Here is a 12161-nt window from a genome sequence, read left to right on the forward strand (position 1 = left end):
CTGTTCACTTAGCTTATAACAGAAACATTGAAATCTGCCACACGAACGCACATTTAAACCAAAACCTGACGTTTTCTCGCATAATGTTATTGAGGCAAATATTGTTCATTTAGGACAGAGCCCCCTTGTTTTCTAGTCTTTGTGCTAAGCTAAACAGCTGCAGGCTGTTGCTTCATATTTACAGTACGGACATGAGAGCCAGATGTATCAATATCTTCTGACTCGCAGTAAGAAAGCAAATGAGTGCATTTGTGCAAAATGTCAAACTGTCCCTTATAAACAATATAATAAGACCGTAATCATACACGAAGCATTAGATGCAACACAACGGTAATTAATAATATTGTAGTAACCCAAAAATATAATTCACATTTTGAGAAATACTACTGACAAAATTGTAGCCTGACAATAAAATGTATTGACTTTCTTTAAAAAGTGAGATTATTCTGAACATATTTATTCAGGCTATCATGACATTCATAAATAGAAACACACATCGCAACACTGACGTTACACTGAGCTGAAGTCGGCGTGATGACGTTGGTTCAACGCGGAGCAGAGATCCGTGCGATAGAAAGTCTTTTTCGCAGAATGAAAAATAATACTGTATTTCCTCCACAATTCGCAGATACAGTCGGAGTTAGTGGGCGAAATGTGTCGAAATTTATGTACACGGTGAAACAACTTTTTTCTCTCGCAAAACTCTGCACATTAAATTAACAGGATGAAACGAACGAAAACAAAACTCTGTACACGAGCAACACATAATCTATATCTACTGTACAGTACATTGACTACGCTTCTAAAATGTGTCATATGGTCGATATCACAGCTATAACCGACAGCAGAATTAAAAGTCCACTCTGCTGTGTAGTCTGTAGAAAAAAATGTGGCTCCGAAGGAGGAAACTGTCATCGTGGACTGTGTTTGCAGGCATTACACTTAATCACAACGCTGAAGGCGACGACTACAATGTGCAAACCCGTTCGTTCGGTTGCTTAAAAATGGAATCCAGGCAAAGATGAAAAGGGATAAAAGTGACATTTTTTCGTAAATACGCTCATGCTTAATTGGCTCCGTCAAATGGTGCACTGAGAGAGAGAATACAGATACAGTATGCAGCTGAATTACATGGAGGCACATTCCTTTGTACGTCTGAGTAATAGATGAATACAGGACGGATATTGTGAGGTGTGCGCAACAACTCACACGTACTCCAGTCGGTGTCGTAGTACTGGCATTTCTGTTTTGGATTCAGATCAGCGCAGAATGTGGAGTTTGGTCTTTGATACATTCACAGAGCCCTGTCGTTTTTTAACTGAATAGAGAATTTTGTTAGTCGAAAAAAGTACAAATTCAAACGTGAGTAGAATCTAGTGAAAAATACTACTGTAATACTTAGCGTACAGGGAGCGAGCACTCGCTGTCAAACATGCATCCGTCCCACCTTTGTCCCTTTTCAATGTCCTCCTATAATATCGAGCCGGTCCAATTTCCCCTCTGATGTTTCACATGTGATAAGGTTCTGCCTCAAGGTGTTTCGTCACAATAAACATATCAGCTCATCAGGGTTCATCAGTGGTTTTCATAGCAGGGGCCACTTCACTTTGTCGTCGTGACGGCGACAACGGTTCGAGTGGCTTGCGCGTGCACGTGTATCGGTGTGTGTCGCAGCCACCCGATCACAGTACTTTCGAGTAACAGACACCGTCGATGAAGATCTCCCCGAGCCCCGCACCTCCTCGTCCTCCTGTACATCCGCAGTGCAGCTCTGCAGTTTTGGAGATGAGAGTGGGGGGGGGGGGGGGGGGGGGGAGAATGAGGAATATTGTGAACCGCCTGGTGGGATACAGGATTAGAGGAAGGCTTCGCATGTCAGTGTGTGGCGCCGCCAGCTCCCTCCCGGAGTCAGACCCCTGGGAGGTGATTGCGCCGGTTGCGGCTCTTCCTGTGATCCAGCAGGGGCTTCAGTTTGGCCAGATCCCCCCTGAGAGGTCCGGGGGGCGGCGGCTGCTGCTGCTGCTGCTGCTGCTGCTGCTGCTGCTGCTGCTGCTGCTGCTGCCTCTGCTGGAGGTTCTGGAGCTCCTTCCTCTCCTTGCAGTATTGCTGCACAGCCAGGCTCTCCGCCGGGCTGAAGGCCGCCAGTAGGGCCTTGGGGTGCAGCGAGCTGGCCCACGCCCACGGGGACTGCTGCTTGTCGGTCAGCACGCTCACCATGGCCTCGCTCAGCACGCTCAGGCGGATCTTGGCGACGGTGCGCTTGAAGCCGTTTTCCGTGGTCAGGCAGTAGTAGAGGCCCTGGTCGGACGGCTGGATGGAGCGGACCAGGAGGCCGTGCGGCGTGGAGACGACGCGGTCGCTCAGCTTCACCTGCCGCCGGGCAGACGGAGACAAAACAACAGCAGATTACTGGACGGACCTCATGAGTGCAGAAACCAATTGAGCAAGTACGGGATCATTTGGAGCAACGCGTTCATAAGTGTTGCCGCCATCATCACATCACTTACTGGAGGAATATCCTTTGGGAGAAGGATTTTATTCATCCCTCCAGTAGATTCTGAGACTTTGAGGCACCTCACTAAAATACTATGTTGTTTTTTCTTCTTCTTGTTGAAATAGTTTTGGGTGGTGGTCAAAACAGAATGACTCAAAGAATGAATACTTGTTGTTGACAGCAATGTCTCAAAATCTGTGATTAATATGAATGAGCCTTTTTTTAATTAGGACATTTTATTTTATGTTTTAAAACACATGCCCTGTATTCTGGATTTGAGTTATAAAATAATTCCTGGTGTCTTACGAGTATCATTTTCCTTCATGACAGAATAAATAAAAAAGTGTTCAGTGTCATCATTCATTCATTGAAGAAACCGATTTTCATGGCATACATTAATCCTGTTTTCATTAACTAGCATTTCACAATAATCACAATACTGAGCCGGTGCTCTCATCCAAAATATCACACGGTTTTATTCCTTCTCCCGCTGACTGAAGTCTGCCAGGCCTTCGTTTTGGAACGGACTCTTAATGATTACACACACCGTAAAACTAAAGTGATTTATTTTTAAAGGCCAGCTTCTATTCTCACGAGGAAATGACCATATGATACGATGTCTTCATCGTGCAGGTCCTCTGTCTGGCCCCGGCTGCGTCGAAATCTCTTCGCTGTCTTTTCAGAAGTGCTCTCGGCCTTTTAAGTGGTGTCAAATATTTGGAAAATGTTTCGTCCACACCGTGTTTGATCCGTAATCACTGCGCATTCTGACGCTCGGCCGCCATTAAGCGCTCCCCCCGCGTCGAGTCCCCGATCGGGCGCGTGAGCACGTTCGATCGCTGTGTCACGTGTCTTTGATGTGATATTTATCACCGTGTGCAGCAGCTCTTATTAGATCAGAATAAAGAACATTTAATCAGTTATCAGCTCCAGCAGGGAGAGGCACCGTGTCCTTGGCTCGGCCGTACGGGCCGCGGTGATGACCTTTGACCTCTCCAAATGTCAAACTGACCTCTTTCCTCCGGTCGTTGTCTCGCTGAATGAGCCACCGAATCGAGGCCTGCGGGGACTTGGGCATGCACTCCAGGAAGGTGGTGTTGTTCTTCACGCCATACTGCGTCATCTCCACTGCGTTTCTGTAGGCTGGAGAACGCACGCACACGCACACACACACACACGCACACACACACACACACACACACACACACACACACACGTGTGTACGCAGACGTCACTTGCTGGCAGACACAAAGCTCCACAGATGGGACAAAAATCTGTCTCGAGTCCCATCAGTGAGAGTCAAATGTTGACACGGAGCTGAGTCTGACGACTGCGGCACAAACCAGACTCTGTCCTCGGCTCCTCCTCCTCCTCCTCCTCCTCCGGACTCACAAAATAACCCTCATTGCGTTGGACTAACTCGGTTTCGTCCCATTTACCGCGTGTCGTTTCTCTTGCAGCTAAATGGTTCATCACTCAGCCGGAGATATGACAGGCCGGTGAGTAATTAGTCATAATGGCCATATGGCTGGTCCCCCCCCCCTCGAGCTCGTGTTGATTTAGAGATGTAAACTGCTTCGTGGAAGCGAAGCGCTCGGGGGAGCGAAACCCCTCCTCTCATTAAGCCGCACCCTGCCAGTCGACAGTGGAATTTAGAAGGACGTTGTTCTCTACCTGGACTCAAACAATGACAAAAACCCCAGTGTAAACAACTATGATTAAATAATTCATTTACAAACCCCCCCCCCCCCCCCCCCCCCAAAAAAAAACCCTTTGCTGTCTGGTGCTGGGCAGAATACACTGGATTTATTTTCCTTTTGGGGTTTTTCTTCTTTTGGGTTGTTTGTCTCTATATAGCTGCTTTCAGACATTGTCCTGACCTCTTCCTGCTCTGGACATTTTCAAGAACTTCTCCAGCCAGAACGGCAAACTCAGGAAAACGTCCAGACCCACTTTTCCGGACATTCTCTGGAGTTAATGTCTGAAAACTTGAACATAGTGTCGGCCCTGCGATACGCTGGCGACCTGTCCAGGGTGAACCCCGCCTCTCGCCCAACGTCAGCTGGGATTGGCTTCAACCACCTGCGGCCCTCTAGGGATATCGGCATAGACCCATTGTTATTATAAAGAAATATTGATTAGCACAATTTTGATTACCTTTCAGATTGAATCCTCGGCACTGAGTGAGTGGATTTCCATGCATAATGTCCTGCCTCCTGCTTCTCCTAAAAAAAAGAAAAAGAAAAAAGCAAGAATATAACATTGAGTATAAATACATCAGGGCTAAATACAGAAAAAGACACAATCATAACAGCCTTCCTCCTCTCATTAAATCTGTGGAAGGAGCCGCCGCTGCCAAAACAATAAGAGGAAAATCTGACTGTGTTGTTCCGCTCCGTGGCGCGCACACGCACACACACACACACACACACACACACACACACACACACACACACTGTGCGACAGCTTGAGGAAAAGAAGCACGTAAACAGCTGACACATTTCAGACACATTTTCCACAGGGGGAAAAAAATAATAATAGGGGGCTGCGCTTTTTTTTTTTGTTCTGTGACCAAACTAAACTTGACCTGCGTCTGACTGGAATGTCAAAGAGACGCGCAGCCGGTCCCCAAAGACACCTGAGAGGTGTCGGCTCAGAGATGAGGTGTCGCTCACGCATCCGTCCGTGCGTCTGTGTTTTGTCTAGACGGAGGGAGGGGGGGGGCGACGAAAGCAGAAATCAGCGACATGGCTGACGCTGAGGTGCTCGCTGAAGGGATTCAAAGTGACAAGTTGTGAGCTGCTCTTCTCACATATTGTTTGCGCTTCAGCTGTTGCACATTCTGTGTGACTGCGCGTGGCACACTGATTGATTTCATATTTGTTGTATAACAGATGGATGCCACTATGGTCGGCTGAGGACAAAAACCTCACCAGATTCTCGGGGCACAATTGGATGCAAGTTGAACACAAACACTTCTGAGTTTACATTCACTCCCCTTCCATGAATAAGCATCCTAATCCCCACCTGTCAGGAATTTATTAAAGGAGACATATTGCGCTCATATACAGGTTCATAATTTTAATTTGGGTTATTACTTGAAAAGGTTTACAGGCTCTAATGTTCAGTAAACGCATCAGTTTCCTAAGACTGTCCATTCCTGCAGCTCCTCTTTTCCAGCCTCTGTCTGAAACGCTTGGGTTTCAGCTCCTGTCTCTTTAAGGCCCCTCCCTCCCGATGAAGCCCAGTCTGCTCTGATTGGCCAGATGCTTAATGCACGTCCTTAATATGGTGGTGTCACAATCTTTCAGAAAAATAATGTGCGGACCACTGACGAGGCGGGGAGAGGGGCTCCCTTTACTGCGGACTTTCTGATTTTATATATTTTAAAAACTTTTAGAACACACTAGAGGAAAAGGGAAAAACAGAGAAAGCACACGTCTCCTTGAAAAATTTTGCTTTGCGACCATAAATTCCTTGCATATTCATTTTTTTCCCCAGGAGAATAATCCTTGGAGGACACTAAATATGTCTTTACAGTGAATTTAAACCTGCTGAATTCTGGCACATCGGTGTACCTTTTGCTGGTGGGATAGAAGCGGGAGCAGCTGAGTCCGTCCCAGGCGCAGTAGGGGTCCCGGGCCAGGCAGCAGTCGGCGCAGGCCGAGCCGTACGCGTGGCAGCGGTGCAGGGAGACCTGCGAGACCCCGAACTCCGAGCTGACGTACAGCTGTTGCTGCAAGGCAAACAGTTCAAATGTCAGGCCGCCCTGTTTGTCTTAATAAGTGCACGGCTCTGACAGGAAAACGAGGCGGAGCGCCGAAACAATTACGGCTTATTATTTCCTCGCCCTCGGGAGGCTTAGGAAACATAGTAGCCTGCACAGATGCTGAATAACACATTTAAGCAATAAAACTGCACTCTGAGTATAAGTAGGTAAGGGATACTTACTTTTTTGGGGGATATTCTCAAGTTTGTAACAGGAGCCTGGTTCTGGAATAAAAAAGCACACAACACAAAGAGCAAGTTCAGATGTTTTGGATGTTTTGTTGGCAATTATTTCTATAGTGTTTCGCATTAGCTTTTTCTTTTTTTGGCAAGAGCAAACAGCCACAGCCTCGATTTTGGAGGAGCAATATCTGCCTGCCAGCGTCTCTACACTCCAACAGCACGCCATTTCTTATTCGTTTCGCCAATGTGAGAACAAAGCATTGCGATGTTTTCCAGCTATTTACTGCAAAGATGAGGGGGGGTGTTGATGTTTTCTTCTAACTCATGGCAGGAATATTTCCCAGATCCGCTTTTTAATGGCCGAGCGAAGCTTATCGGACAGATCTGGAATAAGAAATAGCCACGGCGGCGACGTTAGGTCAGCTCCTCGTCACGCGTCGTTGATCTTCTCAGATAAAAAATTGAGAGTAAATCTTTTCTGATTCAATTCTAGTGATTTCAGCGAAGATCAAAAATGTGCATAGGGTTCGCTCGGTGCAACTTCCAGACTCTTGCAGTGTATTAGTATGTTTCCCATCACCCCCACACCGCAGAACATCCCTCTCCCTGAATATCACCCGGCCCTCGTCTGGCTGCCCCCGGCCTTTGTGCTGTAGCCAAATGTGCCCTCCTTCCTCGCCTCCTTTGATTTCGGTAAAGGGGAAGGGATGAAAGTGAGAGAGAGAGAGAGAGAGAGAGAGGGGAGACAGACAGACAGCCGACCTTAAACACTTCCAGCTCCTCCAGGATCAGATCTTCATGCAGGGAATGGTTGGTTGGCAGGACGATCACCTTCTGTATTGTGCCTCTGTCTGCGGGACGGAATGGAGACATGTCACGAAACACCAAACACACAAAGAAGTCCCAGAGAACTGCGCAGGAGTACAACTGCCGGTGAAAAAAGTAAACTCGAGAGTCTGTGTTTGCTTTTCAATTAGGCCTGATAGCCACGGCTAGTTTAAAAATGGAGGCAGGAGTGGGAATAGAAGTTCTTAGGCCTGCAGGAATGAAAAAAAAAAAAGAAGCAACATGACCGTAATCGATAAGGCTGCTTTTGTCCCGGGGAGTCGGGAGGGGGAAGGAGTTACAGGAACAGCTCCTGGAAATGCCTGATAAGATAAGTAAGAGCGTCTTCCCCGTCCTTCAGACAAAGCAGCGTTTTCTGGCCCAGATATTATTATTACTGCGGCACTGGCCTCGCCTCAAGAATCCGGTCAGAGCGGAGAAGCTGCCTGATAAACACAAGCAGCTGCGCTAAGACAGAGAGAGAGAGAGAGAGAGAGAGAGAGAGAGAGTCCCAGAGCGGCTCGCTGAACGCAAAACATGTGCACACACGTGGACATGCACAGTCGCAAATGCGTGCAAACCATGTACTGTCACACGTGCATATTATTCTGTTTATCCACGGTGTTGTAAGCGCAGACATAAACAGACAGGTGCATATATATATATGTGTATATATATATATTGTGTTCACATACGGTCATGTTGCTTTTTATATATATATATATATACATATATATATATATATATTTGTGTTTCCTGTACTAGCCGAAAAGTCTCCGGAGCAACATTTATTTCCATGTCTGCAAAAGTCTTCGAGGTGAGATGGGGATTTTCCAAAAAACACGTGAGACTATCTTGTGCAGCCAGTATCAAGATTGACTTTTTATTAAAAACAGGCTGCAGATGTGTTTGAAATAATCTCAACCCACTTTGACCTGATTTTATAAAACGAGGCCATGAAGGGTCAAAGTTCTCCTTCAGAGGACCTTGTCTTGTCTCAACTGTCTACGACCTAATTGCGGCGTGATTTGCGCTACATGCTGTCACATCTGTTTTCCATCTCATCTGCTGCGCCCACTCTCTTGTTATCTGAAAAAGCAACTCGGGCGATAGGACGCAACAATCATTTGCTAATGAAACACCTCAGTGACGACACGAGAGAGATGAGATAAGGATTGTTGTTCTGCTGCGTCTTTGTTATTGTTTGCTGTTATCTATCCTGCCCGGTTACAGGATTGCAGTGACTGTGGTGGACTTTTTGCTATTTCACTGTGCTGATGTGAAAATATAATCTTGTTTTTCTTAGAAGAAGCACATTTCACTTGTTTCCCAGTTATCGGTGTATTTCGAGATTTGGATAAATGAAAAATATCTCGATGCCAATGGAAGTTTCAAAATCATATCAAACTGCATGGAGAATTTAAAAACAATGAAACAAAAAAAACAAAAAAAGAGGCCCCAATATGGATCCTTGTGGGACTCCAAATGTAGCCTAAATCCATTTATATTAATATCAGCAAGTAATTTCATTATAATAAGTAAGATGTAGATATCTAGTCTTATCTTATGTACAAACTATTCCACCAAACCTTTTCTGTGGTGAGCGGACTGAGGTTCCCTCGTTCATACCTGTGCCCAGGAAGAGAACTTGGTAATTGCCATCGGAAGCCATGACCTGGTCCACGGCCACCGACGTGTATTTGTAGTTAGCGTTGGTACGGACCACCAGGGGTCTCCTCCCCACCGGGTAGATGGGGTTGAACATAACCGGATGGTTCCGTACGAAGGTCACCACGTCGTCTGGGAACTCCTTGGTTGTCTGGATGTCGGGCGTAAAGGCTCCGCCGGGGCACTGGACCAACAGAGGGGATGTTCGTTTTAAGATTTTTATAAGTTAAAAGCTATTATTTACAAAACACAGAACATTTTTGGTGGAATAGTTTGGACATAAGATAAGATAGTTAAAAAAGTAAGTGCAGTTTGCTGATATTGATATAAAATAATTTAGGCTTAATGTGGAGTCCCACAAGGATCCATATTGGGGCCTTTATTTAAAAAAAAAAGTGTTTTAAATATACAAAGAGTAAAAATTCCTTTCCTTTTCTTTTCGATATTGTGTAACATTTACTGACAGTATTGTAAACTCCTTTACTGGCTTGAAATGTGCGAGAAAGTGAGGTTAAAATGATATCTTTTTGCACTGAGACAAGCAATCCATGAATAAATAAGTCAAAAACGAACTCACGGTTCCAGGCCGTGGGTAAGGGATGCGCCCCTGGAACGCCACCCACTGGAAGTTGGGCCCGTCTCTGTGAGCGAAGGGCCCATTGAAGACGGTGAGGATGTCCGCCATGTTGTACACGCACACCGCCGAGCCCTTAAACACCGAGCTGAGGAAATAAGATAAGACAGTTTTCAACGAAAACACAACAGTGGGAACCTCTGCTCCCAACCTTAGCTGTTTATTACTAAGACAACTGTGTCTGAGGATGTGCGAGTCAGACCGTCCGGGGGTGGAAGTGGTGTAACCAGACCCCAGTGGGGACAGCTCACCTACTTCCCCTTCCAATGATCTGATGTGATTTGACTGAGTCACTTAAAACCGCACTACTTAACACATAAAAGAGGCTTTGATGAAAAGCGGAACACAAGCATATTGTGCTTGGGGAGTAGGAGGAAGAAACGCAGTGTGGAGCGATAAAGGGAAATCAAGGCGCTCACTGTTTGGTTCAGCTTTGATCCCTGAGCAAGGAGACGCCGCCGTCACCTTTCAGCGATCCTGAGGTAACAAGTGGATCGAAGCCCTGTGGTAGTCGTGGGGACCCCGGGGTTAACCAGAAGGGATTCAATTACAACTGAAGGACGCAAACCGAGCAGGGGAATACCCAGAGGCGCACACGGGCTCAGTGAAGGAACTTGATGGACTGATGGATGGAGCAGCAGGCAGGCAGGTAAAGAAAACAGGACACGATTGCAGGAAGCAGACAATCTGCCGAGGAGCTGGTGTGTGTGCTGGGTGGGAACGACGAGGAAACTGGGAACAGGCGAGTGAGGGGGCAGGGGGTGGATGTGGCAGTCAGGTGACAGGGGGACAGGGACAGAAGTTTGGGGACATCTGCTGGGCGGACGGAGAGCAGCAGGAGGCGGAGGCCAAGACAAGCAGAGACAGGAGGAGTACGAGTTGTGACTGCGCTGTCTTAATTCGCTTAATTTCACCCTTACACTTGTCGTTTTAAGAGCATAAGTGCACCCACACACATAAGTGTGGCAACGTACAGTTCACCATGAGTGCATTCATCAGGGCTGAAAGGTTCAGCGTGAAGGGGAGGCACCACACAAGCATACTTTCACACTTTCACAAAAAGGCAGCCGAGGGAGACGGGGCCAAGAAGTCACGTAGAACAGGGGGCACTCGCAAGAAAGTGAAACGTTACCACGGAGGTTTACATGGATTATGGTAAACTTTTCCGTCATTCATTGGAAATATCAAATAAGATCATGTTTCAGTGATGTTCCTCGTCATTTTGACGGTAGAAATCTTAAGAAGTGCTCAAATTGTGATGCTCTCATCAAGTAAATTCCAGAAATGAATAAGTTTGTGACTAATGCTTCAGCTTGCAGTTCAAATTTTTTTGCTTCCCATAAACAATTATATCTCTCAAATTGTCAAATCAGTAGGTTGTTTCCACATGTGCTTCTGTAACTGTTCATCTGTCTGTGTTTTAAGATAAAATGGGAAAAGATGATTCTCTTTGTTTGCCCCCTCCTCTGCCTACTGAGGAATGAGACTCTGGGTTTCATCTTTAGGAAAAAATGAAAGTGTAAAATTCCTTCTGGACTTTGAAGTCCTGGACTGTGGAATCTGAAATCCTGTGGTTTGCTATTATCCAATTGCGTACGTACATAAGAGGTCCTATATCTTTTTTGCGTGGTAGACTGCTGCTGCGTGCGTTAACGTCCAAACCAAGACCATATGCTGCAGGCACCGGGACGCTGCTGTAAAGTGACGGTTCATCATCGCGAGGAAGCCGTTCTGCAACATGACACGTGACGTCTCCGTGTAACAAGCACATCCCCTCCCGTCAGTGGTTAACATAACCGCAGAGGTTATGTTACGGTTGGCCTCGCCGCCGTCCGTCCGTCCGTCCTACCTTGTGGACGTGAAGACTCCGAACACCAGCAGACTCTTGGGCTGATCGGTTTCCAGCAAAAACACATTTTCTGCAAAAGGGGAAAAAACACATAAGTGTACACGCAGACGAGTATGTGCGGAGTGAAGAGCGCGTAATACTTTCGACGAATTCCCTTTAACGCCTCAGCCCCGTGGGTGAGATACAGGGGAATTAATAGGCTGCACACGCTGACAGATGGAGTCTGATTGGAAAAGAAGGTTTAAAGATCTGTGAGCTGATGTTTGCAGTTTTCATAAAAAAAGGACTGGAGTATTACGAGGCAACCAAGAGCAACAGAAACTGTGGTTATTAAAATTGTTAGAGGGCAACGAGCCTAATCCAGACCAAACAGTGGGAGCGCCGGAGATTTCTTTTTTCTCACTGGAAAACGTGGAACATAAATAGTACGATTTGGGGAATTTTGGATGGCCTCTGGTCCTCGTCCACATCTTTTGTTATTTCTTTCAAAACTCCTCTAATGGAAGATGAACTGGAGCTCGGGCGGCGCGCGGCAGCGGGAGGAGAGCGCACGTGACGATCCAAAAGTGCGGCGCCTCACTCACCGAGTTCGTCAAAGTGCGTCTCGGTGCCGTCCTCCTCCAGCACCGAACACACCATCCTGGCTTTGAGGAAGGTCGTCCATTTGTTCACCAGGCTCCGCTGTCCGCCGATGTCACTCTGCGGGACGAAGAAGAAACTCCAACAACCACAAACACATA

The 12161-nt window shown here is 46.6% G+C and overlaps 1 protein-coding gene across 2 annotated transcripts in view; it reads right to left on the reverse strand.

Moving 5' to 3' along the window:
• Nucleotides 1–441: 441 nt before the first annotated feature.
• The window catches only part of sema3c (sema domain, immunoglobulin domain (Ig), short basic domain, secreted, (semaphorin) 3C), a 33724-nt gene continuing 22004 nt past the window's right edge, over nucleotides 442–12161 (reverse strand). Inside the window, exons 8-18 of one of the 2 annotated variants that reach the window (XR_004795792.2) lie at nucleotides 12006–12120; nucleotides 11422–11491; nucleotides 9516–9660; nucleotides 8900–9122; nucleotides 7208–7296; nucleotides 6446–6487; nucleotides 6073–6230; nucleotides 4652–4719; nucleotides 3507–3637; nucleotides 1408–2370; nucleotides 442–1318 (exon numbers count right to left, since the gene is read on the reverse strand). Coding sequence is in view for 1 of the 2 variants with exons in the window: in XM_035648646.2 (XP_035504539.2) it covers nucleotides 1909–2370; nucleotides 3507–3637; nucleotides 4652–4719; nucleotides 6073–6230; nucleotides 6446–6487; nucleotides 7208–7296; nucleotides 8900–9122; nucleotides 9516–9660; nucleotides 11422–11491; nucleotides 12006–12120 (1503 nt within the window). In the remaining variant the exon portion in view is untranslated. Of the gene's footprint in view, nucleotides 2371–3506; nucleotides 3638–4651; nucleotides 4720–6072; nucleotides 6231–6445; nucleotides 6488–7207; nucleotides 7297–8899; nucleotides 9123–9515; nucleotides 9661–11421; nucleotides 11492–12005; nucleotides 12121–12161 lie in introns of both variants that reach the window. The other variant, XM_035648646.2, reaches the window with a different exon arrangement.

This window comes from Scophthalmus maximus, chromosome 12 (genome assembly GCF_022379125.1).
Source record: "Scophthalmus maximus strain ysfricsl-2021 chromosome 12, ASM2237912v1, whole genome shotgun sequence".
NCBI classification, from domain to species: Eukaryota; Metazoa; Chordata; class Actinopteri; order Pleuronectiformes; family Scophthalmidae; genus Scophthalmus; species Scophthalmus maximus.